At 39.9% G+C, this 27,942-nt stretch overlaps 1 protein-coding gene across 2 annotated transcripts in view; it reads left to right on the top strand.

Moving 5' to 3' along the window:
* The window catches only part of USP34 (ubiquitin specific peptidase 34), a 241,762-nt gene that overhangs the window by 120,966 nt on the left and 92,854 nt on the right, over window positions 1-27,942 (top strand). For both annotated transcript variants that reach the window (XM_070429294.1, XM_070429293.1), the window contains exons 30-35: window positions 5,969-6,094; window positions 10,049-10,171; window positions 10,300-10,383; window positions 10,860-10,946; window positions 19,176-19,376; window positions 23,257-23,339. In XM_070429294.1, coding sequence (XP_070285395.1) covers window positions 5,969-6,094; window positions 10,049-10,171; window positions 10,300-10,383; window positions 10,860-10,946; window positions 19,176-19,376; window positions 23,257-23,339 — 704 coding nt within the window. The remainder of the gene's footprint in view (window positions 1-5,968; window positions 6,095-10,048; window positions 10,172-10,299; window positions 10,384-10,859; window positions 10,947-19,175; window positions 19,377-23,256; window positions 23,340-27,942) is intronic.

Here is a 27,942-nt window from a genome sequence, read left to right as displayed (position 1 = left end):
AGGATATTGTTTTTATTTATTTTTAGAGAGAGAAACATCGCCTGGTTGCCTCCCGAACACATCCTGATCAGGGATTGAACCACACAACCTTTTGGTGTATGGGATGACACTCCAACCAAACTGAACTACTACTTGGACAGGGCTTAATGACTTTTTACTTCTTTTGAGGACTATATTGGCAGTTTAAAAGAGAGAAAGATAATGACAAGAATTCTCCAGTGTTCCAGAAGGGTGCTACTCTTCTATGTAGAATGTTATGGGAACATAAGGGAGAGGAAAAAATTGGAGAGAGGATTTTGCAAAAGGAGAGTCTTTAATATTGGATCCAGCTGCTGATAAAAGTAAAGAGAAACGTTACAAATTTACAGAAAAGTAAATGGCATGTTTGAAAAGCTTGGGATTGTGAGTATAGTGTAATCCTGTATAATAAAACCTAATATGCTAAGTGTCCGGTCGTCCAATGACCAGTCGACTGTTCAACCAATCTAAGCGTAATATGCTAATCATTTGCTAAGCCGCTCAACAGCTCGGTATGACGTGCAGTGACCACCAGGGGGCAGACGCTCCAACCGGTAGGTTAGCCTGCTGCTGGGGTCCAGCCTATCGGGACTGAGCGAGATGGGCCGGACATGCCCTGGAACCCTCCCTTCGTCCCTCCCTGGCTGGCCAACCTCCCGTGTGCCTCCCCAGCCAGCTGGCCCTGATTGGGATTAGGTGAAACAAGGCTGGACACACCCTGGAGCCCTCCTGGGGCCCCTCCCTGGCCCGATCATGCACCGGTGGGGTCCCTCAGCCTGGCCTGTGCCCTCTCGCAATCTGGGACCCCTTGGGGGATGTCGGAGAGCCAGTTTCAGCCCCATTCTGGAGGCCACCCTGAGGGACCCCACCCATGTATGAATTTGTGTACTGGGCCTTTAGTACAAATATAAGGACAGAAAAGGAGATTGTAAACAATACTACAAAGGATTGTATGAGTTTTTTATTCTCTGTAAAATGGATGGCGATCATCATGGAAGGTTTTTTAACAACAACATGAGATCGTTTTCTGGGTCTGGGCTTTTAGAAACTAAGTTTAGGTATTAGTGTGGAAGGTGTCTGAGAGAAAACAAATACCAGAGCTGGAGGACCAATTAATAGGCCATTCCAAAGGCCAGAGGTGGAGGACCAGTTAATAGGCCATTGGAATAGTCCACATGAGACCTAAACAAAAGGGAAGAATTTATTTCATTAGCAGGTATTTTATTGAACTTTATTTGTGGTAAGTATAACGTTGATGTGGAGTTTCTTGTTGAAGACTGATTTGGCCTAAAGATAAAATAAAGGACATTCACTGTGTATGACTCATATTGTAGGGCCTTTGAGACATAACATAGAATATAGTCAAATAAGATGGGTGAAATTTTGTTTTTCTTCAAATAGTTTTTTTGCAGAATTCCATCTTTTTCTTATATAAAAACTGGGAGTTTACAAAATAATAAATTCTACTTTTACTGAAGAACTTTCACTACCGTTTTCCTAACTAAAGCAAAATTATTAGTTGGGTTCCTTCCCTCCCTCCCTTCCTTCTTTCCTTTCTTTTTTCTCCCCAAATATATTTTTATTGATTTCAGAGAGGAAGGAAGAGGGAGAGATAGAAACATCCATGATGAGAGAGAATCACTGATCGGCTGCTTCCTGCAAGTCCCCCACTGGGAATCGAGCCCACAACCCTGGCATGTGCCCTTGATCAGAATGGAAACCCAGGACCCTTTGGTCCTCAGGCTGATGCTCTACCCACTGAGCCAAACCAGCCAGGGCCCTTCTCTATCTTCATTAGGATTATGAAAAGCAAAATTTACCTTGAAACTCCATCTCTAACATTCCCTTGCCTTGAGAGTATACTAGCTATTTACCATTGTACAAAAAGAACCAAATTACTTTTTATCCAATATAATAAAGAGCTAATATGCAAATGGCCATCACGCCCTAACAGCTCAGACACTCAATACTGGGGAGAGAGGAATGGGGACCAGCCAGGAACAAATGACGTGAGAGAGGAACGGGACCAGCCAGGCACAAATGAGCTCATGAGAGGAATGGGGACTAGCCAGGTTGCGGCCTGGGAGAGGGACAAGCCACCCGCCCCACGGTCCCAGGCACCAGTGGCTGCGCCTGCAGCCCAGGAGAGGGACAAGCTATCTGGCCCGCGGTCCCGCCCGCCAGTAGCTGAGGCTGCGGCCCGGAAGAGGGACAAGCCGCCTGCCCGGCTGTCCTCGGTGCCAGTGGCTGCGCCTGTGCCTGCGGCCCGGCCCTGGAGAGGGACAAGACGCATGCCTCATGGTCCCGGGTGCCAGCGTCTGGGGCTGCAGCCCGGGAGAGGGACAAGCTGCCCGACCCGCGGTCCCAGGGGCCTGCGGCTGTGGCCCAGGTAAAGCCGCCTGCCCATGGTCCCCTGTGGCTGTGGCTGGCCCAGGCGAAGCCGGCCTGGGTCCTGGGTGTCTGTGGCTGGCCAGAGGGATGGAAGCCCAGGTCCTGGGTGCCTGCACCTGGCTGTAAAAGGGAATCCTGGGTCCTGGGTATGGGACGATCAGGCCAGCAGGGGAGCACTTAGGGGTGATCAAGCTGGTAAGGGAGCAGTTACGGGTAATCAGGCAGGCAGGCAGGCGAGCGGTTAGGAGCCACCGGTCCCAGATTGGAGAGGGTGCAGGCTGGGCTGAGGCACACCCCCTTCCCCCTGTGGATGAATTTCGTGCACTGGGCCTCAGAGTATAAAAGATTCCTTTGACAATTTAGACTATGTATTATTTATTTTGTTTTATTGCCTAAAATTTTGTTTTATTGAATAAAGTATTACAAAGAGTATTACATATGTCTCCCCCCCCCTCCCCCCCCCCTCCCCCCCCCATCTTCCCTCGGACTCCCTTACACCCCAGTGTCTTGTGTCCATTGGTTATGCTTATATGCATACATACAAGTCCTTCGGTTGATCTCTTATTCCCCCCCCTCCCCCCGCAACCCTCCCCGGCCTTCCCCCTGTAGTTTGACAGTCTGTTCGAGGCTGCTCTGCCTCTGTATCTATTTTTGTTCATCAGTTTATAATGGTCTTTATTATCCATAAATGAGTGAGATCATGTGGTATTTTTCTTTCATTGACTGGCTTATTTCACTTAGCATAATGCTCTCCAGTTCCATCCATGCTGCTGCAAATGGTCTTCCTCTTCTTAAAGAATATCTTTCAGCATTTCATATAATACTGGTTTGGTGATGATGAACTCCTTTAGCTTTTTCTTGTCTGTGAAGCTCTTTATCTGACCTTCAATTCTGAATGATAGCTTTGCTGGGTAAAGTAATCTTGGTTGTAGGTTCTTGGTATTCATCACTTTGAATATTTCTTGCCACTCCCTTCTGGCCTGCATAGTTTCTGTTGGGAAATCAGCTGACATCGTATGGGTACTCCCTTGTAGGTAACTAACTGTTTTTTTCTTGCTGCTTTTAAGATTCTCTTTGTCTTTTGCTCTTGGCATTTTAATTATGATGTGTCTTGGTGTGGTCCTCTTTGGATTCCTTTTGTTTGGGGTTCTCTGCGCTTCCGGGACTTGTAAATCTATTTCTTTCACCAGGTAGGGGAAGTTTTCTGTGATTATTTCTTCAAATAGGTTTTCAATATCTTGCTCTCTCTCTTCCTCCGGCACCTCCATAATTCAGATGTTGGTATGCTTGAAGTTGTCCCAGAGGCTCCTTACACTATCTTGATATTTTTGGATTCTTTTTCCTTTTTGCTTTTCCAGTTGGGTGTTTTTTGCTTCCTTGTATTTCAAATCTTTGACTTGATTCTTGTGATTCTCTAGTCTGCTATTGGATCTCTGTATGATATTCTTTATTTCAGTCAGTGTATGCTTAATTTCTAGTTGGTCCTTTTTCATATCCTCGGGGGTTCCACTAGATTTATTGAGGGTCTCGCTAAATTTATTGGTGATTTCTAGAAAATTCTTGAAAAACCTTAAAAGTGTGGTTTTGAACTCTATATCCAGTCGTTTGCTTTCCTCCATTTCTGTCATTTGTGACCTGTTTGTTTGTCTCCGCACTTTGGCTGCTTCCCTGTGTTGATAGAGTGGCTTTCTGTGCTAGGTGTCCTATAGGGCCCAGTGGCTCAGCCACCCCAATTACCTGAGGTGGACACTCTTGGTGCACCCCTTTGTGGGCTGTGTGCACAGTCTTGTTGTAGTTAAGCCTTGATTGTTGTAGTTATTACTGGGAGGAATTGACCTCCAGGCCAATTGGCTGTGAGAATCAGCTGTGTCTGCAGTGGGAGAACTGTGCTGGAGACACCCCTCTGGGGCAAGACTTGCTTTAGTCGGGCTTTGGTACTCACTGAGTCTGCCCTCTGAGTGTGTCCCTTATGGATCTGAGGAGTTGTAATCTGGATGGTCCCACTCTGACCACTGGGTACACTGGCTCTTGGATCTCTAAGGAAGTGCTAATTTAGCCTCTGCCTGAGGCTACCCAGCAGGAGCTACTGAGAGATCTGCAGATTCCTCTTCTTTGTTTGGGGTTTGGAGGTGCCCAGATGAGGCCCACCTGTGAAGCAATGCAAGCTGCTGTGGGGCCTTGGGCCTTATTTTGGATGTTCTGGGTCTCTCTGACCCAGCTGCAGTTTGTTAGGTAATTTTAGAACTCAAAGGGCCAGCCCATTCATATGCAAAAGCCTCTGAGCATGGCTTGGGTGGGGCGGGATCTCGGGGAATCAACAGGGCGGAGCATACAGCTATGGCTGATCCTCAGCCCTGCCCTAAGAGGTCCCGGGTCTCAGTGTCCAGCAGTAATCACTGCAAGCACCTCTGAGTGAAAGCCGCCCTCGAGTTCCGCCCGCTGCCAGACAGTTCAGTTTCTCCTTGTATGAGTCTGGGTCCCGCAAGACTCGCCCTGAACTGGAGTTCAGAGCAGTTGGGAGCTTGTGCCTCCCTCCCCGATTGAAAAGACAACTGCATCCTCAGTTGCCAGCCCTTTCCACGTGCGCCTCCGTACCTCTGCACTTTACTTCCGTACCTCCTCTGAGTCTCAGTATGCTTTTCTCTTTCCTTCTAGTTGTACAATTTCCACTCAGCCAGCCTTCCTGTGGTTCTGGATGATGTCCGTTTTGGCTTTTAGTTGTATTTTTGAAGTGGTTGTGGGAGGCAGCAATTTCAGGTGTTTACCTATGCCGCCATCTTGGTTTTCGACTATGTATTATATTTTAAAAAATGAATGACTTCAGCAGTGGTAGAATAATAATATACAAATTCATACTCTGTGGAAAATCCCAAAACTATAAATGAGCTTTTGCTGCTTATTTAACCCTTGAGGTTGTGCTATAATTAAAAAGAAAAAATCAGGAAACTTGCCCATCCATTTCTTGCATATTTCCTGAAACATACTTAAATATTATTTCAACACCTTATAGAATCCAAATTTAACAAATGATAGTGGAGAAAAGTAGATTGTTAAAATTTTTTCCTTTCCTCTTAATCTCTGCTTGTCTGAGAATAAAAAATAGGTATGAATAGGCAAAGTAAGAGGAACAGGTATACTCTTTCCCAAATGTAAGGTTAAGGACTTAATCCACCAAGTCTTCATAGTACTTAGAATAGTAACCTGCAAAGGGGACTTAGGTGATAGTCCTATTGAAATTTACTTGTATGTCTTTATAAAACAGACATTTTCACTGCGATTTGGAAAGTTTCCTAAGAAAAAGGGCTAGAATTAAAGGTCACTTTTCTTCCCAGAAAAGTGTTCAATAACAAGTTGAAAGACCATAACTTTGACATAACTTAATTTATTGATAAATGTATTTATGTACATAGTTTATTTCTCACTGTTAAAGTAAGATTATAAAATATTATCAAACTTGATCATTACTGATTTTATGCAAAAAAATTGAACTTAAGTTTAGGGATTTTTTTTTGTTTTTTTACTGATCCACCTTGATAAGCAGTTGTTCTTATTTATGTAGAGCTTAAGATGTGAAGAACTTCATCTTCATGCAGAAAACCTTTCTAGGCGTGTATGGGAACTACTGATGCTTCTTCCTACATGTCCTAATATGTTAATGGCATTCCAGAATATCTCAGATGAACAGGTAAGCCCACAGAATCTCTCTTTTATTTTATTGATTGATTTTTAGAGAGAAAGAAGCATCCATTTGTTATTCCACTTGTTTATGCATTCATTGGTTGATTCTTATATATTTACCCTGACTGTGGATTAAACCCTCAACCTTGGCATATCAGGATGATGGTCTAACCAACTGAGATATCCAGCCAAGGCTTACAGAAGCTCTTTATTCTCCTGGAGGATGATACCAGTTTACATTCCTAATGGCAGTGTTTGAGATTGCATTTTGACCTGTATCTTCAGTAAAAAGTGCCAGTTCATTTTAACATTTAGTGAAAAGGTAGGATAAATATAAGGCAAGGATGTTTACTAAAATTATCTTTAGAAGAAAACATGGATTTGATTTTATATTAGTGTTTTTTATATTACTAAATATTCTGAATATTGCTTAGTTTTCAACATTAAAAATGTTTAGAGAACATACAGTATGATTTAATGACATGTATCAGTGCTTGTCAACTTGTATGATGCTCATACAAGTGAACTGATAGAATTAGGTAAAAAAATGTAGCTAAGAAATCTAATAATATGTTTGTTGATTTCCCATAGGAGCATGACCTCACATATAATATTAGCTATCTCCCTATAAAGATACCTGTTAAAATGAGAGATTATTTTTTAGGGGTTACTTTCTGGAGATACCAGTGGAACACCTATAGGATGAATGGAAAAAATAATCTAATGTTATGCTAATTGTTATCTAAGATTTGTGATGTTTTCATGTGATTTCATAAAATCCTATATCTGGAATGATTTAGAAATGAAGACGATGGCCTTGGAAAATGGTGGTTCATAACGCAGTGTAGCTCTGATAATAATAATATTGTAAAAGACGCACATTAAGTGTGAATAACAATTTCATAAGTTGAGAATAGAAAACAATATTTTCAAATGTATGTATTTGCATATGACTTTTAAATGGGTCGGTGTAACTTACAAATATTAAACATAGACTTTACTACCTCTATATTAAAAGTACACAAATTCAACTAGGCTGCTATGTTTTTTATTAGTCAGATGATAAATTGATTCAGCTGTTGTGAAGGTTAACCAGAATTTTTCCTATTCTGCTATTTGTATATTAATTTTACTTTAACAAATTTAATCAGTAATTGATGTTTTATTTTTTATTTGTTTAAACCATATTGTTGAGAGTATTACAGATGACCCTTCCTTTTTCCCACCATTGCTCCCCCTACCCCTGGTATCCAGCCCCCTCTCCCCTTGCATTCACTACCCTATTCTATGTATTTATAGGTAATGCATATATGCATATAAATTCTCTGGTTAATCTCTTTCAAGCCCCCCCTCTCCCATTCTCCCTGAGATTCGTCAGACTGTTCCAGGTTTCTATGCCCCTGGTTCTATTTTATTAATTAGTTTATTTTTTCATTAGATTCCTTGTTCATTTATTTTAATTTTTAGATTCATTTGTTGCTAAATATGTATTTATTGCTATTTTATTCTTATTTTTGACATTTTATTTTTTCTTCTTAAAGAAGACAACCTTTAACATTTTATGTAATATTGATTTGGTGGTGATGAACTCTTTTCGCTTTTCCTTATCTGGGAAGCTCTATCTGACCTTCAGTTCTAAATGATAGCTTTTCTGGGTAGAGTAATCTTGGTTGTAGGTCCTTGCTTTTCATCACTTTGAATATTTCTTTACACTTTCTTCTGGCCTGTTGAGAAATAAGCTCACAGTCATGTGTGCGCTCCCTTGTAGCTAACTAACTGCTTTTCTTTTGCTCCTTTTAAGATTCTCTCTTTGTCTTCAACCTTTGGCATTTTAATTATGATGTGTCTTGGTGTGGGCCTCTTTGGTTTTCCTCTCGTTTGAGACTCTGTGTTTCCTAGACTTGGATGTCTATTTGTTTCACCAGGTAGGGGAAGTTTTCTGTCATTATTTTTTATAATAGGTTTTTGATCTCTTGCTTCCTCTCTTCTCCTTCTGATACCCCCATGATGTGAATGTTGGTATGTTTGAAGTTGTTCCAGAGTCTCCTTACACTATTTTCACATTTTTGGATTCTTTTTTCTTTTTGCTGTTCTGATTGGGTATTCTTTGCTTCCTTATATTTCAAATTCTTGATTTGATTCTAGTATCCTCTACTGTTGAGCCCATGTAAATTATTCTTTATTTCAGTTTGTGTATCCTTCATTTCTGACTGGTTCTTTTTTATGTTGTTGATGTTTTCACTAAGTTCCTTGAAATTCTCACTAAATTTCTTGACGTTTTCATTAAGTTCCTTGAGCATCTTTATAACCATTGTTTTGAACTCTGTATCTGGTAATTTTCTTCCTTCCATTTCATTTAATTCTTTTCCTGGAGATTTATCCTTTTCTTTCATTTGTGACATGTTTCTTTGTCGCTGCAATTTTGGCCAACTCCCTGTGTTTTTTTCTCTGAATTTGGTAGATCTGCTCTGTCTCCCAGACTTGGTGTAGAGTCACTTTATGTAGTAGGTGTTCTGTAGGGCCCAGTCGCTCAGCCTTCCCAGTCACCTAATCTGGGTGCTCCAGGTGCATCCCTGTGTGAGCTCTGTGCACTGTCCTATTATGGTTTAGCCTTGATTTACATTGGCCTCAATGAGAGGGATTGACCCCCAGGCCAATTGGTTGTGAGGATCATCTGTGACTACAGCTTAAGAGCTGCTGTTAGGGAGCAGGACTTGTTTCAGTGGGGCTTTGGTGCTCACTGAGTCCATCCCTTAAGTGTGTTACTCGTGGAGGTAGTAGGATTGTAATCTTGTGTGGTCGAAGTTGACCACCCGGTGCACTGGCTCTGAGGCCTCCTGAGAGGTGCAAAGTCAACCTAAGCCTGTGCCCTGCCTGGGGCCACCCAACCTGAGTTACAACGCAATCTGCAGATGGCTCCTACTTGTGTTGAGCTTGGATGTGCTCAGGAGAGGCCAAGATGTGAACCAGTGCAGTCTGCTAGTGCTGGGCCTGGGGCCACTTATTGAGAGGTACGGGGCACACTGATGCCAGGTGCTGCTTGTTTGAGAGATTTTAGGAAATTCCAAAGCATGAGGCAAGAGAGGCCAGTTGTATGGAAAAGCCACTGAAAATGTCTTGGATGAGTCTGCCAGGAGGGAGGGGTGGGGTCTCAGGGAATCACCGGTTGGGGTGAAAAGTGTGAGCCAGTTTGATGGAGATTCAGATATGGCAGTAGCCTTTCAGCTTTGTTGCAGGAAGGGCTCAGCAAAGGAACAATGGCCTCTGCCACCACTTCTGTATGGGAGAAAGCTTCTCTCCAGCTCTTACCTCAATTCCAAGCAAGTTAGTTCCTCCCCAGGTGTCCCAGGTTCCTTTCAAACTGCTGCGCTGGAGCTCAGAGGGAGCGATTCCCAGAAAGTCCGTGTGCAAGGCCCTTTAAGAGGAACTGCTGGTTTTTACAGTCAAAAGTTGTTGGGACTTCTCTTCCTGGCACTGGAACCCTGGGCCGGGGCCTGGTGTGGGGCAGGGATTCCTTGCTCCTCAAGGAAACGTCCACAGCCATGATATCCCTCCTGATTTTAAACCACCACACTTGGGTGTGGGACCAGCCAGTTCCCACATCTCTGCCCCTCCTACCAGTCTCAATGTACCTTTTCTGTAGTTCCCTATTTGTAGGACTTCTGTTCAGCCAGATTTCAATTGGTTCTGAATGGTGGTGGTTCTGTATTTTAGTTGAAATTTTTGATGTGGTTGTGGGAGGCAGTGAGTACCATTTTTACCTATGCCACCATCTTCCTTCCTCAGTAATTGATGTTTTAAGCATAACATTAGTACCAATTATATGATTGGTCTTCACATGTTTGAATGTATTTCAATGTATATGTAATATTAGAGTTTTTATATAGTGTCAATTTCTTTAATTTAGGGAGGTTCCCTTAGTAAGTTGGCATGGGAAACTTATGTTTTTCTTTTATTTAAGAGTAATGATGGACTTAATTGGAAAGAACTTCTCAAAATTAAGAGTGCTCACAAGCTATTATATGCCCTGGAAATTATTGAAGCACTGGGAAAACCTAATAGAAGAATAAGGAGAGAGTCAACGGTAATTGTATTTCTATTATCATTACATACTTGTATTCACTCTGGAGCAAAATTCCAGAGCATGTTATCTTTTAATTCCAGAATAATTTTTTCTCTTGCCATTCTCTCCCATTCTTATTTTTTCCACAGGGAAGTTACAGTGATCTTTATCCAGATTCTGATGATTCAAGTGAGGATCAAGTGGAAAATAGTAAAAATTCATGGAGTTGCAAGGTTGGATCATGTGTTTAACAGTATGATGAAAATAATGTATTTCTAATTTTCCAAAAGTAAATACCATAATTATTTATTGGTTTTCAACTAATTTACTATTAAACTAAAGGGTAGTTTAGAAATACAGATTACTCCAATTCACTGTAAGCTAATATGTATTAATATCTTGGAGCTCCTATGTATAGCACTTACATATTTCCTTCATTGCAATACTCTGTTAGTACATCCCAATGTTTGGGATTAAGTGGTTAATGGAATATAAAGATATGTTGTAGATTTTTGCAAGAGTCTTTTAAAAATTCTTGAAAGTAGGCTGTATGTTACTAGTGTAAAAATTATTTTGATTATTTAAGTCAAAGAGAAATTTCTTAAATGAAAGGTAATATTTTACTTACATATACACATACCTCAAAGCAGGTCTTCATTACATTATGTAGCTGCTTTTCTCTTACCATTATGCTCATAATTGCTTACAGTTTGTTGCTGCTGGAGGGCTTCAACAGTTATTAGAAATTTTTAATTCCGGAATTCTGGAGCCTAAAGAGCAGGAATCCTGGACTGTGGTAAGTGAAAATTCACTGTTACCTAGTTACAATAGTTATCCCATTTTAAGCATTTCCATTTCCCTTTAGCAAGTATAACTTTAGCTACATCAACTGTCGCACAGGAGAGTATGGAGTATAGTAGAAATTATTGTTTCTTAAATAGGGTTTGATAAATTATGCAGTAAGAGTTTTCCATGTCTACTTTGTTTAAAGAGTCTTAAGTGTTAAAATTAATGACTCTTAAACTATGTCTAATGAATATTTTTCCTTTAGGTTTATACATTATATATTAACTAGAGGCCCAGTGCATGGATTCGTGCACATTGAAAGGAAATTAATTAGAAGGTGGCCGGCAGGGCCGGACTGGGATAGACAGGCCGGACACGCCCTAGAGCCAACCTCCCGCAGTTCCTCCCTGGTCGGTCACACCTGGGGCAGTGCTGGGGCTCGAAGGGTGTCTGCAGAGTGAGCGGGTCCCTCTGGCAGTTGGGGTCCCTTGGCCTGGCCTGCAGGGATCAGCCCAAAGCCGGCAGTCCGACACCCCCCGAAGGATATAGTAGTGCGCAAAGCGGCAGACAGCCAGAAAGGAGCCCTGTCCAGCACCGCTCCTGCTCATCCCGGCCCTGCTGCGCCTGCTGCCTCCACCGCTCAGTAGTGCACTGCCATGGAGGTGGGAGAGGTTCACTCTGCTGCACCTGCTCTTGCTAGCATCTGGCATCTGTCAGTCAGTTGACCTGTGCTCCCGCTGTGGGAATGCATTGAACACAAGGGGGCAGCTCCTGCATTTAGCATCTTCCCTCTGGTGGTCAGTGCATGTCATAGTGACCGGTCAAACTGTCGTTCAGCCATTCAGCCAGTTAGGCTTTTATATAGATATTTATATAGTTAAACTTTGAATGCTTTTTTAAAAAAACATGGTGTATGTATGTAATTTTTTGAAGAGACTCTTTTTCAGTTTTTAAACCAAATGGAAAGGATGCTCTGTTTCCTGACCTCCAACAAAGCAGAGTAGCATTATGAAACATTCCGTTCAAGTAATTTCTTAGTACTTACTTTTTAGAATTATTTTAGAATTTAGGAGAAAGGTGTTTTTTATATATCAAATGCTACTATAAAAGATTAATGAAAGAAAGTACATTTAGAAAACATTGCTGTCTTTTTAAAAAAATATATTTTTATTGATTTCAGAGAGGAAGGGAAAAAGAGAGGTAGAAACATCAATGATGAGAGAGAATCATTGATTGGCTGCCTCCTGCACGCCCTCTACTGGGGATTGAGCCTGCAACCCAGGCATGTGCCCTTGACTGGAATCGAACCCAGGAACCTTCAGTCCACAGGCTGACGCTCTATCCACTGAGCCAAACCAGCTAGGGTGGAAAACATTGCTTTTTTACCACTGGTTTCAATACTTTGAAATGAAAAACAATACATTTTTATTTTACATATTTTACTACAGATATTTTATGAAAATAGATACCGATACTATAATAAATATTGATGTCTCTGTCTTATAATTTAAATATTTGTTTTGTTTTATTATTTCTCATGTCTTTCTTGTCCCATTAATCTCTTAGTGTTATAAGGTGTCTTTTAGTTCTTTGGCAAAGTGGGAGTATTTAACTAAAATCTTTAATTAGTAGTTATGTGCCAGTTGTAGGAATTTTGTTTATAAAATATCCTAAGTTTAGTATTGAATGGTATTGCAGGGAATAAGTTTAGTATTGAATGGTATTGCAGGGAATCATGCCAAAGGTTTTCTTTGTTTACTTTGATAATTTGGGTACTGTTATGAAATATTACTGATAAGAAAAATTTGATGCCATATACTGGTAGGCCTAGCAATGTCAGAGATGCCAAGCATGCCTGAGAGACAGATTGCTTTAAGTCAGCTGATATATCCCCTATTTATAATGCATCTCTGTTAATATATTATAGTTCAGAATCATTTTTTTTCTTTTTTTAATTAAATCTTTATTGTTCAGATTATTACATTAGTTCCTCTTTTTTCCCACCATAACTTCCCTCCACCCAGTTCCCACCCCATACCCTCCGCCCTCACTCCTCACCCACTATCTTCATCCATAGGTGCACGATTATTGTCCAATCTCTTTCCACACCCCCCACACCCCTTTCCCCGCCAAGAATAGTCAGTCCATTCCCTTTCTATGTCCCTGATTCTATTACAATCACCAGTTCATACTGTTCATCAGATTATTTATTCACTTGATTTTTAGATTCACTTGTTGATAGATGTGTATTTGTTGTTCATAATTTGTATCTTTACCTTTTTCTTCTTCTTCCTCTTCTTAAAGGATACCTTTCAGCATTTCATATAATACTGGTTTGGTGATGATGAACTCCTTTAGCTTCTTCTTGTCTGTGAAGCTCTTTATCTGACCTTCAATTCTGAATGATAGCTTTGCTGGATAAAGTAATCTTGGTTGTAGGTTCTTGGTATTCATCACTTTGAATATTTCTTGCCACTCCCTTCTGGCCTGCATAGTTTCTGTTGGGAAATCAGCTGACATCGTATGGGTACTCCCTTGTAGGTAACTGACTTTCTTTCTCTTGCTGCTTTTAGGATACTCTCTTTGTCTTTTGCTCTTGGCATTTTAATTATGATGTGTCTTGGTGTGGTCCTCTTTGGATTCCTTTTGTTTGGGGTTCTATGCGCTTCCTGGACTGGGAAGTCTATTTCTTTCACCAGGTAGGGGAAGTTTTCTGTCATTATTTCTTCAAATAGGTTTTCAATATCTTGCTCTCTCTCTTCTTCTGGCACCCCTATGATTCAGATGTTGGTACGCTTGAAGTTGTCCCAGAGGCTCCTTACACTATCTTCGTATTTTTGGATTCTTTTTTCATTTTGCTTTTCCGGTTGGGTGTTTTTTGCTTCTTCGCATTTCAAATCTTTGACTTGATACTTGCGCTCCTCTGGTCTGCTGTTGGGAGTCTGTATAATATTCTTTATTTCAGTCAGTGTATGCTTAATTTCTAGTTGGTCCTTTATCACAACATCGAGGGTCTCAGTAGATTTCTTGAGGATCTCACTACATTTATCGGCGGTCTCACCAGTCTTTTTGAGGGTGTTACTAAATTTATCGGCGGCCTCACCAGCTTTTTGAGAGTCTTACTAAATTTATCGTCGGCTTCTAGACAGTTCTTTAAAGACCTTAAAAGTGTGGTTTTGAACTCTATATCCAGCAGTTTGCTTTCCTCCATTTCTGTCATTTGTGTCCTGTTTCTTTGTCTCGGCATTTTTTATGCTTCGCTGTGTCTATAGAGTGCCTTTCTGTGCTAAGTGTCCCAATTACCTGAGGTAGACACTCTTGATGCACCCCCTTGTGGGCTTTGTGCACAATCTTGTTGTAGTTAAGCCTTGATTGTTGTAGTTATCACTGGGAGGAATTGACCTCCAGGCCAATTGGCTGTGAGAATCAGCTGTGTCTGCAGTGGGAGAACTTCTGTGCTGGAGACACCCCTCTGGGGCAAGACTTGCTTCAGTGGGGCTTTGGTGCTCACTGAGTCTGCCCCCTGAGTGTGTCCTTTATGGTTCCACGGAGCTGCAAACTGGATGGTCCCACTCTGACCTCTGGGTTTCCTGGCTCCTGGATCTCTAGGGAGGTGCTAATCTAGCCTTTGCCTGAGGCTACCCAGCCAAAGCCTCCCTGCAGGGCTTGGGCGGGGCAGGTCCCATGGGATCAACAGGGCGGGACTAGCAGTTGTGGCTGCTCTCAGTCTTGCCCTCAGAGGCTCTGCTTCTCAGTGTCCCCGTAATCCCTGCAAGCCCCTCGGAGAGAAAGCTGCCCTCGGGTTCCGACTGATGCCAGACAGTCCCACTTCTCTTGTATGAGTCTGGGTCCCTAGAGACTCGCCCGGAACTGGAGCTCAGAGCCTGAGACTCCCTCCCGATTGAAAACGACGATTGAAAACGACAACCACGCCCTCAGCCGCCAGTCCGCTCCGTATGCATCTCCGCACCTTAGTATTTTACTTCCGTACTGCGCCTCCTCTGAGTCTCGGTATGCTTTTCTCTTTCCTTCTAGTTGTAGAATTTCCACTCAGCCAGCCTTCCTGTGGTTCTGGATGATGTCCGTTCAGTCTTTTAGTTGTATTTTTGAAGTGGTTGAGCGAGGCAGCAATCTCCGGTGTTTACCTATGCCGCCATCTTGGTTTCTCTCCATTTTTGTTTCTTAATCAAATTTTTTTTTACTTTATAATGAATTTAGCTGAAGTATACTTTTAAAGTTAAATTTATTTGAGATATAATTCACATACAATAAAATTATTTTAAAATGTATAAATCAATGGTTTTTCATATATTCACAAAATTGTGCAACTATTACCATTGTCTAATTCCAGAACAATTTCATCATCCTCCAAAAGAAATCCCAGACTCATTAGAAATCACTCCTCATTTTTTCTTAGTTTGAGCCCTAGGCTACCACTAATCTAATCGACTTGCTATCTCTACAGATTTGCCTATTGTAGACATTTCATATAAATTTTTCTATATATACTAGAGGTCCAATGCACGAAATTCGTGCAAGGGTAGGCCCTCGCTGCCTCAACCCTCACAGCCACCCGGCTTCATCCGGACGGTCAATCCGCTGTTTGGCCATTCGGTCAGTTTGCATATTATGCTTTTATTATTATAGAGATGGTCATTTGTGACTGGTTTCTTTCACTTAGCATTTGATTTTCAAGATTCATCCTTGAAAGTAATGTATTATCCAAAGCCATGAAGATTGATGACTGTTTGCTTTTAAGTATTTTACATTTTTAGCTTTTAAACTTTGGTTTTTGATCCACTTTCAGTTTTATGTGTCTTACGAAGTTGAATATATTTTACATGCAGTAAATGATGGGCTCATTTATAAATTATTGCTTAAGTTTTCAAAAATGTGTATACTTTTGTAATCCTCCAACACAATTGAGATATAGAATATTTCTACTACCTCAGAAATTCCATCCTCCCCTTTTATAATCAGTTTCTCCCAGCCAACCACTGACCTGCTTTCTGTTGCTGTAGGTTACATTTGTATTTTATAGAATTTAATGTAAATGGAATAATAATGATAAATGCTCTTCTGTATCTGGCTTCTTTCACTAAACATGTATATGGAGATTGATAAATGTTGCATGTATTGTTAGTTTGGTTTTTATTACTGAGTAGAGAACCATTGTATATGTATACTACTACATACAGTATGCAGTCACTTATTAATGGACATTTGAGTTTCCAATTTTGGGCTGTTACGAATAAAGCTGATATAAACATTCATATGCAAGTCTTATGGGGTACATATGTTTTTGTTTCTCTTGGGTAAATGCCAAGTAAAGAAATAGCTGAGAAGTATGGTAAGTGTAAGATTATTTTATAAGAAGCTGCCAAACTGTTTCCAAAGGAGTTTGTACCATGCATTTGTTGCACATTCTCACCCATAGTTGGTATAGTTAGTCTTTTTAATTTCAGCCATTCCAGTGAGTATGTAGTCTTATTTTGTGGCTTTGTTGTCCTACTCAAGAAATCATTGCCAAATTCAATGTCCTGAAGCTTTTGTCCTATATTTTCTTCCAAGAGTTTTATATTTTAGGTCCTTGATTCATTTTTAATTAATTCTTGTAAATGTGTTAGGTAATGGTTCAACTTTAATCTTTTTCATATGGACATCCAGATTTCCCAGCATTTCTTGAAAAGGCTGTCCTTTCCACATTAAATGGTCTCAGAAGTAATTTTATTTTAATATTTTATAATTTGTTTTTCATATATATTGACATTTTTTGATCTGCATTTTTGTCCTTTTTATTGAATTTATTAGGGTGATACTGGTTAACAAAAGTATACAGGTTTCAATTGCACAATTCTACAACACATCATCTATATACTGTATTGTGTGTGCACCACCCCAAGTCAAGTCCTCCATCCATCACTATTTACCCTCTAAACCAGTGGTTCTCAACCTTTTGGCCCTTTAAATGTTCGTCATGTTGTGACCCAACCATAAAATTATTTTCGTTGCTACTTCATAACTGTAATGTTGCTACTGTTATGAATTGTAATGTAAATATCTGATATCTGTTGTGAATTGTAATGTAAATATTCACAGGATGGTCTTAGGCGATCCCTGTGTAAGGGGTAGTTTGACCGCCAAAGGGGTCACGACCCACAGGTTGAGAACCGCTGCTCTAAACCCCCCCACTTCCTAGCAGTCACCACTCTGTTGTTCATATTCTTGAGTTTTTCCTCTCTTTTTTTTTTTTTTTTTTCTTTTTGCTCAATCCATCCACCTCCTTCACCCAGTGTCCCCCTGCCCCTCCCCAGGTATCAGCCTATGCTCTATCTATGAGTCTGTATCAGTTTTGCTTATTAATTCATTGTATTCCATATATGAGTGAAATCATGTTACTTGTCTTTTCGATGTGTAGAGCATTATTCAGATTTTTTATTTTTTTATGAATGAGTTTTGTGTTTCTAAAAATTTGTCCATTTTGTGTAAGTTATCCAAGTTTTTGACATACATTGACAGCATCACCTCTCTTGCACAGTGGGCTGTTATTAAGTAAAATAAGAGTTACTTGAACACAAGCACTGTGCTACTGAGCCAGCTCTACTTAGTGATTAATGGTTGAGTAGTGTGTGCAGTGTGGACACACTGGACAAAGGGATGATTCATATCCGGGCGGGACAGAACAGCACGGCAGGAGATTTCATCACACTATTCAGAACAGCACATAATCTAAAACTTATGAGTTGTTTATTTCTGGAATTTTCCATTTAATATTTTCAGACTGTTGTTGACCATGGGCAATTGGAACCTCTGAAAATTAAACTGTGAATAAGGGAGTGACTACTGTAGTAGGAATATTTTCACTCAGTCTGTGGCTTACATATATAAATAAACATTTATGTTCTTTAAGCAGAGTTTTAAATGTAACAGTTTTTGTATCTGGTATAAGAAATCCCTTTTTTTAAGATCACAAAGATTTTCTCCTGATTTTTGTTTGTTTATTTGTTTTCTGTAAGTTTTATAGTTATCTTTCAGATTTAGGTCTGTGATCATTTTGAGCTAACTTTTATATAAGTGGTGTGAGGATGAAGTTTTGTTTTATTTGATTTTTTTATGGCTATCCAATTTTTCTAGCACCATTTGTTGAAAAGACTATTCTTTCCTCACTGAAATTTCTTGGTACCTTTCTGAAAAACAGTTATATGGGGTTGTTATGTTTCAAGTACTATATTGGTATATTGTATAGATATACCACTTGGCACTGGTGTTAGTAAAATAGGAAGAAGAGGACTATTAGGGTGAAAGCTCTGAAACTCTGATCTTGAACATAAGTGATAATTCTTATTAATTCATTTTAAGGAAGTGTTTTACTTTAAAAAAATTTAAGTAGAGCTTTAAGTCAAAAATATTACACTAAAAAATATTTTACCAATATATTTTTTATTTTAAATATACATATAGAAATGTAACATTTTCAGTTGAATTATATTCTAGAGCTATTGAGAATTGCTATGGCCCCAATATATTAGAGTATATGCAACTTGTTGGAGAAACAACTTGTTAGTTGTTTAACTGTTTTAAAAATCATAGTACATTTTGAGCAGTGTACAGTGGAACCTTGGTGCTCGAACTTAATTCATGCCGGAAGGCTTTTCAAGAAGTGATTTGTTAAAAAACTGAATCATATTTTCCCATTAGAAAGAATGTAAATTGAATTAATCCATTCCAGATCCCCAAAGAATTCCCTGTTTAACCTTTCTTATATACAGTACATGTATAATGTACTGTTTAATCTATAAATAAACACTTATTTTCTTAAATTTATCGAGCTATCCCCTACTAGCCTGAACGGAATCACTTTCAGCACTCCTTCCAGGGGTGTCTTTCAGGTCAGGATCAGCATCTTTGTTCAAATATCACTGCTTTCGAAATGCTGTACTGTATTTTTATTAAAAACCCCGTATCTCCCTATTACATACATTTATATGATGTTTTCATGATAGAAATGTGTGTCATTTCCATTTCATTACATGTACCCTCTTAGTGTTTTGATAATTTTTCTTCAATTTCATAAGATTGGATTGTTACTGACCGTAATATATGCTCAGCAAAATTCTATAGCACATGGATTAACTACTAGGTATAATTATTTTTATTTTCTAGCCTTTCATTTTAAGTTATATAGTAGCCATATTCATTTAATTAAAATAGGGAAATGACATTTTTTTCTTATTCACAGTGGCAGCTAGACTGTCTTGCTTGCTTGCTGAAGTTAATATGCCAGTTTGCAGTAGATCCGTCTGATTTGGATTTAGCTTATCATGATGTCTTTGCCTGGTCTGGTATAGCAGAAAGCCATAGGAAAAGAACTTGGCCTGGCAAATCAAGAAAGGCTGCTGGTGATCATGCCAAAGGTCTTCATATACCAAGATTAACAGAGGTAAAGTTCAGAAGTTATTAAATTGTAGTAATGAATTCTATTTATGTTTTAAGAGAGCTTGTGTATTTTTGTTTTGACAAAATGATGTAAAACACTAATGCATAAGAAATGCTATTCTACAATACCACAGTATGACTTAGCTTTTGAAGTGATGCCTTCATTTTAATGCAGAAGTAATTAGGATGCTTAGTTCATCATCCAAAATGCAAGAATAAATTATATGGCACTTTAATGTTATCTAACTGTAGGATTGAGTTTATTATTTGGATTCAGTAATATATATATACTAGAGGCCCAGTGCACAAAAATTTGTGCACTGGGGGGAGGGGGGGGGGGAGGTCCCTCAGCCCCGCCTGTGCCCTCTCACAGGCTGGGACCGCTTGGGAGATAATGACCTGCTGGCTTAGGCCTGCTCCCAGGTGGCAGAGGGCAGGCCCAATCCCTAGGTGCAGCCCCTGGTCAGGCTCAGAGCAGGGCTGATTGGGGAGTTGGGGCGCCGCCCCCTGTTATGCACAGAGCAGGGCGGATCGGGAGGTTGCAATGCCACCCCTAGTCACGCTCAGGGTAGGACCGACTGGGGGGTTGGGGCACCGCCCCCTGTCACACTCAAGGCAGGGTCGATAGGGAGGTTGCGGCACCACCCCCTGTCACGCACAGAGCAGGGCGATCAGGGGGTTGGGGAGCTCCCCCTTGTCACAGAGCAGGGCCGATCAGGGGGTTGAGGAGCTCCCCCTGTCACGAACAGAGCAGGTCGGATAGGGAGGTTGTGGCCCCGCCCCCTGTCACACACACAGCCGCAGGGCGATCAGGGGGTTTGGTCGCTGCCCCCTGCCACGCTGATCCCGGTGCCGGGAGGCATATTACCCTTTTACTATATAGGATAGAAGCCTGGTGCATGGGTGGGGGCCGGCTGGTTTGCCCTGAATGGTGTCCTGGATCAGGATGGGGGTCCCGCTTGGGTGCCTGGCCAGCCTGGGTGATGGGCTGAGGGCCGTTTTCAGGCTGGCAGGTGACTGAAGCTCCCAACCTGTCCTTTTTTCCTTTTTTTTTTTTATTCTGGGCCAGCTTTAGCTCTGAGGCTCGGCTCCAGCTATGAGACCTCCGCTGCTGAAAGCAGGTTTCTGGCCTTTGTTTACCTTCTGTATTTGAAACGATGTTTCGGTCCTGCTGGGTGAAGCCCAGGATTTTGTTTAGCTTCTATATTTGTTACAATGTTGCTTAGAGTGCAGCTCAGAGGCTGGCAAGGCAGGCAGGGAAGCTTGGCTTCCTCCGTCACTGAAGCAAGGAAGCCTCCCTGTTCGCGTCAGCTGCCTGGCTGCCGGCCGCCATCTTGGTTGGCAGTTAATTTGCATATCTCACTGATTAGCCAATGGGAGGGGTAGCGGCCGTACGGCTAATTACCATGTTTCTCTTTTATTAGATAGGATAGGATACTGAATGTATTAGGGTCCATTCATTAAAGCAAACCACATTAGATATTTCAACAGAGGAAATTTAAAATAGAGAACTGGTTTCATATGTATGTGTTGGAAGACAACATACAAAAGAGAAATGTTGAGGTAATCTAGACAAGTAGCCATTTACTGCTCATAGGGTTTTCAGAACATATGGGAGGAATAGGTTGGGGTTTTTAGAAATAAGCTTATAGAATAAAAATACTGTTGAACTGGGGTTTAGGCCTCTCAAGAAAGGGGTTTTACTACTGCTTCTAAAAACAACTGCCTTTTCTGGGTGAAATACTTCTGGAGCATTGCCAAAAAAGAAGAAGAAATCCACAAGGAAATAATTTATAGTGTCTCAGATTGACAGAACCTAATAGGAAGTCAGCTGGCAAGGAGAAATTTGATTTGTTATGTACCAGCCCTAGGATTGCAGAGCAAGTATATATAATGGATAGAGCTGAAGAAAATGACACAATAACCAGCAGTAAAATTAGAATTATTTTTGTTCATGTGATCATATATTTGTATTTCCAGTGTCTTCACCAGTGGTCTGGGAAGTGGGGAAGAGATGAAGATAAGTTTTTAGTGAAATCTCTAACTCATTTTGTAATCTTTTGTGACTAATGCCTCACTTAGTACCTGCCCAAGAAAAAAACAGAGTAATGAATTGGTTACTGATAGAAAAATATTGTGGTAGTTATAGGTTGGAAACTGATGGTATAAATGGAAACATAAAGCATATTTCCCTGGAATTTGGGGAGATTAAAAGGGGGAAATGATCAATCTTAATATTCCAGGGTTAAATGGGAAAAATGGTCTATGCTAGTATTTCCAGGTTATAATGTAAAAAGCTCAGATTGAATGTGCTTTTTCCCATCAACTCACTAAATAACTTAAAAGCTTTTGACACTTAGTGATTTCCTCTTGAGATGTTAATAATATATAAATATAGGTACACATATAGAATTTTAAAAATAATTGGCTTTTTAAAAAATTTTTTTACCTTTAATTGTTGACACTATTATAGATGTACCCCTTATTTCCACTTTGGCCACTTCCACCCAGCCCCCAAGAATTGGCTTGTTTTTTAAAAAGTATATGAAAGTACGTTCTTAGTGAAAATAGTTCTGAATATACAAGTGAACTCCTCAGTCATAGATGACAACCATAAATAGCATTCTTTATTTTTTTTCTAGGCACATGCCAGGGTTAGGTTTTTGTAGTTTATAAAAGGTACATACATTATGTATTTTACCATTTATTCATCATAATAATTAGAGCTTAGTATGTAAATCTAGGCTGTTTGGGAACAAAAATTCTTGTTACACTAATTCTGGAGACAGAGCCATCCAATTTTGGTACACTGTAGATAGTAAGAAATTCTTTGTATTTGTTTTCTTTAATAGCCTTTACGAAGGTTGAAGTTCCAAATTGAACTTTTATATTCCTACCTAAACATAATTTTTCTTGAAACTTTCCTGATTTTGCCAGGGGACAGGTTTTGCACATTTGACATATATATACTTGTGTTACAACACTCTCTATGTTATCTGCTGCACTTGTCTAACATCTCCAGGATGGGAACAGTGTCTTATAAAATAAGTGCCCAGAATGAGCTCTGACCTACAGAAGAAATTCTATAATTTTTTAAAAATATATTTTATTGATTTTTTACAGAGAGGAAGGGAGAGGGATAGAGAGTTAGAAACATCGATCAGCTGCCTCCTGCACATCTCCTACTGGGGATGTGCCCGCAACCAAGGTACATGCCCTTGACCGGAATCGAACCTGGGACCTTTCAGTCCGCAGGCCGATGCTCTATCCACTGAGCCAAACCGATTTCGGTCTATAATTTTTTAAATTAAATTAGCAAATTATTTTTTTTCTATTATATGGACGAAGAGCTTGAATTTAGAAATTAAGTATTTATTAGAGTCGAGGCAGCTTGCAAGTCAGCAAACTCAACATTGAACCTTAGGATTTTAAATCTGAAGTCCATGCTGTATATCCCTGGAGTATTAATATTGTCTTCCTATATTCATTTCAGGATGGTTGAGGAATCTGCTGTTGCTTGACTTCTTTTTCCTTGTTTCAGAAGTAGAAAATGTTTTATTCTTCACCTATGCTGCAAAAATCCACCAATGAGTGATATGTGGTATTTTTCTCTGACATGCAGAGAATTTGTGGAGCAAATATAAAGAAATAGTTTTATTTGTGTATTTCTAAATTTTGAATGTTTTTTTGTTAAAGTTGCTTGTTTTCTAATATTTGATATTTTTACAGTATTTTCAAATGGCCATTCTAAGATACTCCTTGTCATAAAAAAAATTTAACATAACTTTGAGTCAGGTTAAAAATGCAGTTGTGTGGTTTTGTGTGTTTTTTTAATGTATTTAAAGATTTTTAAAAAATGTTTTTTGTTTTGTTTTGTTTTAAAGGTATTTCTTGTTCTTGTGCAAGGAACCAGCTTGATTCAACGACTTATGTCTGTTGCTTATACCTATGATAATCTGGCTCCTAGGTATGATGTTTTTAACATAATTTATGTATGCATTTGTGGTAAGAATATAGTGTTTTAAAGGTTCATTTTTGAAAACATTTAATACTTAGAAAAATTTTAGGGTGTTTTTATGAACTCCCATACTGCTTATCTAGATTTGCATATTACTATCAACATTTTGTCAATTTTATTACATAATCATGAGTGTGTATATCTGTGTGTGTGGGAACACATTCATTTACATATTGTTCTGAATCTTTGCGAGTAAGTTTCAGACATTATGACCATTTACTCATGTGTATCTCCTAAGACCAAGGACATTTTATTAGCTACTAGTGTAAAGTAAGTTTAGAAAATATTATCTAATATATGGTTGGTACTCAATGTCTCATTAGAACCACATACTACTATTGCATTTAGTTCTCATATGTATTTCATTTCCTTTAATCACTGATACTGTCTTAGCGTTTCTTTTATGATACTGACATTTCTGAATAGTACAGGCCAATTCTTTTATAATGCACCTTTCAATCTAGGTTTTCCTGATTGTTCCTCATGATTAGATGCGGATTATATATTTTATCAGGAATACTCCATAAATAATAGTCTTCCCCAGTACATACTGGTGATGTCAGTTTGTCCATTATTACTGATACTAATTTTGATTGGTTAATCTGGTTTTCTTTAGCTTTTTCTACAGTGTTTCTGATTTTTTCTTTGCAATTAAAAGTAACCTGAGGGGACTATATTTTGCAATTGCTTAAATTTCCAGCTCTTATAATAAAATTTTCATTCATTGATTTTTTTTTTTTAAGCATTCAGTGATGATTCTTGCCTGAATTAAAAATATTGGTATAGCCTTCGCCAGGTGATTCAGTTGGTTGGAGCATTTTCATATACATCAAAAGGTTGTGGGTTTGATTCGTGGCCAGGGTACATACCTTGGTTGTGGGTTCAATTCCCAGCCGGGGTACATTTGAGAGTCAAACGAACGCACGCGCTCTCTCTCTCTCTCCCCCTCTCTCTACCTTCTTTCTCCTTTCTTCCTCTTTCTAAAATCAATAAAAAAACATATCCTAGGGTGAGGATTAAAAGTTAAAAAAAAAGTAAAATATATTTACAAACTAGTGGTTTTTCTAACTCTTAACATTCCTTTTATGTTTATTAGTTGACATTTTATTGTGAGGAAGTGCTTTCTCTTCTTTCCTTTTATTATCAGTTTGGATTTTTTTTCATTCAACATGTTGTAATTCATTACTATTACTATTCACTTTACTAAAATTTTTCCTGAGTTGGCCTCGTCAGGTTTGTTCATGTGTCTTTTGACATTATTTTGTGTGGAGGGGAGGAATCTTTTTTTCCCCCTTCCAGGTTTGTAGTTCCCCTGCCTTAGTTCTAGAATCAGCCATTTTCTTTAAGACGCCTGTTGGTAGGGAACCTCAGAAATATGGGTGCGTGGTCTACTCATTGCTACCAGTGTTTCCGTGCTACTCTGCCCTCTGGATAGAGCTGGAAATAAGAATATAGTTAAACATGTAATATGATTCTCTGTATTTGAGTTATGTTGGAAAAGCTTTTTTAAATGTACAAGTTACCCCCCCCCCCCCCCCCCCCCCCCCCGCAATTAAAGTATTTATTTGCTGACTAAATACATGGGAAGCAGGGAGAAAGGGGAAGAGAGAGACCAATTGGTTATGCCTCCTGTACATACCCCTACAGGGTATTGAACCCACAACCTAGATATGTGCCCTGACCAAGAATCAAACCTGCAGCCTTTGGTATACGGGACGATGCTCCAACCAACTAAGCCACATCAGCCAGGGCCTAAGATTATATCTTTCTTAATGTACTTTTCTTTAGTGTCTATCCCAATTTAATTCACATTCATCCCTTGATCAATACCTGCTTTACCCCACTAGACTGGTTAAGTATAAGTACTGTATAAACTAAATCTGATTTTGCTCACCATTATATTTTCAGTGCCAGGTATCTTACCTCATAGTTTAAAAACTTATGAATGGGTAACATGGGGAAATGAAGAAAATGATGTAACATGGCTTTGATTAATATGATAAAATACATTTTATACCCCAACCACCAATTACTCTCAGCTAAATATTTCTTAACTCTTCCTCCTTGTCCTCTAACACACACTGTTCCTCAGTATTCACACACTACAATACATTGAGTTAAGGCAATTCAATGACTGCTTTAGTCTACTTTTTGTTCACTTGACTCTGTTAACCTCATGCAATGAAAAATAAATATGCAGATTTGATACCAGGTGTTGCTGCTGGTTCTCTATGTGGCAATTCTTGTTTTCATTCTAGCAGTTCCATTTTCATTTTATTTTAGAGAGAGAGAGAGACATCGAGACATCAATTTGTTGTTCTATTTATGCATTCATTCGTTGCTTTTGTATGTGCCCTGACCAGGGACCAAACCCACAATCTTGGTGAATTGGATGATGCTCTAACCAACTGAGCTTCCCAGCCAGGGCCAGTAGTTCCATCTTAAAAAAATTCATTAAAATCTTTGTAATGTGAGCTCTTTCCCACTCCCCATTCCCACACTTCATCTCTGTGATTTCTCAGTTTCTATTTCTGCACCATTATCTTTTCATAGGTTCTAACCCTTCATTCATAAGGTGCTAGGACAGTGGTCGGCAAATTGCGGCTCGTAAGCCACATGTGGCTCTTTGTGTGGCCACGAAGTTTCAATCACACTGTATGTGCGCGCCCGCACGTGGTATTTTGTGGAAGAGCCACACTCAAGGGGCCGCAGTTTGCTGACCACTGTGCTAGGAGATTTACATCAAAGCAGTTAAAACACTTTTTGCTTGTATTATCAAAAATCATTTAATACTACAAATTTAAAAGATAGGTGGGTAAGCTGCTCTGGTAAAGTTAACATACCAATATGTTTATAGTATGTTTAATATTAAAGTTTGATTTATAAAGTTTTTACTTCTTAGTACCTTTTACTTTAAATTAGTAATATGGGTGAGCCTTGCTTTGGGGGACTTTGAAAGGTATTCTGTGAATTAATAGCAAAGTGTTTATACTAGAGATTAGTGATTTTTTAGAAGTTTATTTTTAAGCCCAAGCCACTTTAGCTCAGTGGATGGAGTGTCGGCCTGCAGACTGAAGGGTCCCGGATTTGGTTCCCATCAAGGACATGTGCCTGGGTTGTGGGCTTGATTCCCAGTGGGGGGCATGCAGGAGGCAGCTGATCAATGATTCTCTCTCATCATTGATGTTTCTATCTCTCCCTCTCTCTCTGAAATCAATAAAAATATATTTTAAAAAAAGTTTATTTGTAAGGCTAATAATCTATATTTAATCTTGTTAAAATAAAAATTTTAATTAGTTTTCTTGAAACTGAAGTAATACATTTTCTTTCAAAATATTTTTATTGATTTTAGAGAAAGGAGAGTGGAAGGGAGAGGGAAAGATAGAGAGAAATACTGATGTGGTGAGAGACACACTGATTGGTTGCCTCCCACATGCCCCTGACCAAGGCCGGAGCCTGCAATGGAGGTACGTGCCCTTGTCAGGAATCTAACCTGGGACCCTTTAGTCCACCGGCCGACACTCTATCTACTGCGCCAAACCGGGTAGGGCTAATCTGAATACTTAAGTTTTCTACTTTTCATTTGAGAAATAATTGTAAAAATTAATATTAAGTATGCTTTAATTTGCTTGATTATTCATAAAACTAGAGGCCCAGTGCATTGGGGGAGGGGTTGTCCCTCAGCCCAGCCTGCACCCTGTCCAATCTGGGACCCCTGGGGGGATGTCCAACTGCCAGTTTAGTCTAAACGGGCAATCAGACATCCTTTCACAATCTGGGACTGCTGGCTCCCAACTGCTCGCCTGCCTGCCTGCCTGCCTGATTGCCCCTAACCGCTTCTGCCTGCCAGCCTGATCACCCCCTAACCACTCCCCTGCCAGCCTGATCGACGCCTAACTACTCCCCTGCCGGCTCAATTGCCCCCAACTGCCCTCCCCTGCTGGCCCGGTTGCCCCTAACTGCCCTCCGCTGCAGGCCCGGTCTTCCTCAACTGACTGGGAATTGAACCATGACCACCTCCTGGTTCATAGGTTGCATAGGTCGATTCTCAACCAGTGAGCTATACCAGCCGGGCAAAGTAATACATTTTCCATTGAAGTTACTAAAAGTATTAGGGAAAATAAAGATGAAATTATATTAAATTAGCTTTCTCTACTTTTTAATAATTTGCTTTTTAAAAAAATATATTTTATTGATTTTTTTACAGAGAGGAAGGGAGAGGGATAGAGAGTTAGAAACTGGAACACTTGTTCCAGATGGATACAATCAGCTGCTTCCTGCACACCTCCCACTGGGGATGTGCCCACAACCAAGGTACATGCCCTTGACCGGAATCGAACCCGGGACCCTTCAGTCTGCAGGCCGGCACTCTATCCACTGAGCCAAACCGGTTAGGGCTTAATAATTTGCTTTTAACTATTCATGCTAGAAACTGGCACTAACAATACAACAGCATTAAACAGAACCTTTCATAGCTGAAAGCTTTTCTGAGAGGGTTTGTTGAGCTGAATGCTAGCCAGAAGAGGACTAAGTCCTGGGGCATGAAGTCTAA

Source organism: Myotis yumanensis, unplaced genomic scaffold, assembly GCF_028538775.1.
Source record: "Myotis yumanensis isolate MYYU_CA2020_CCGP unplaced genomic scaffold, mMyoYum1.0.hap1 SCAF_11, whole genome shotgun sequence".
Classification (NCBI taxonomy): domain Eukaryota; kingdom Metazoa; phylum Chordata; class Mammalia; order Chiroptera; family Vespertilionidae; genus Myotis; species Myotis yumanensis.
The sequence above is the reverse complement of the archived record's forward strand: the minus strand, read 5'-3'. Positions and strand labels throughout refer to the sequence as shown.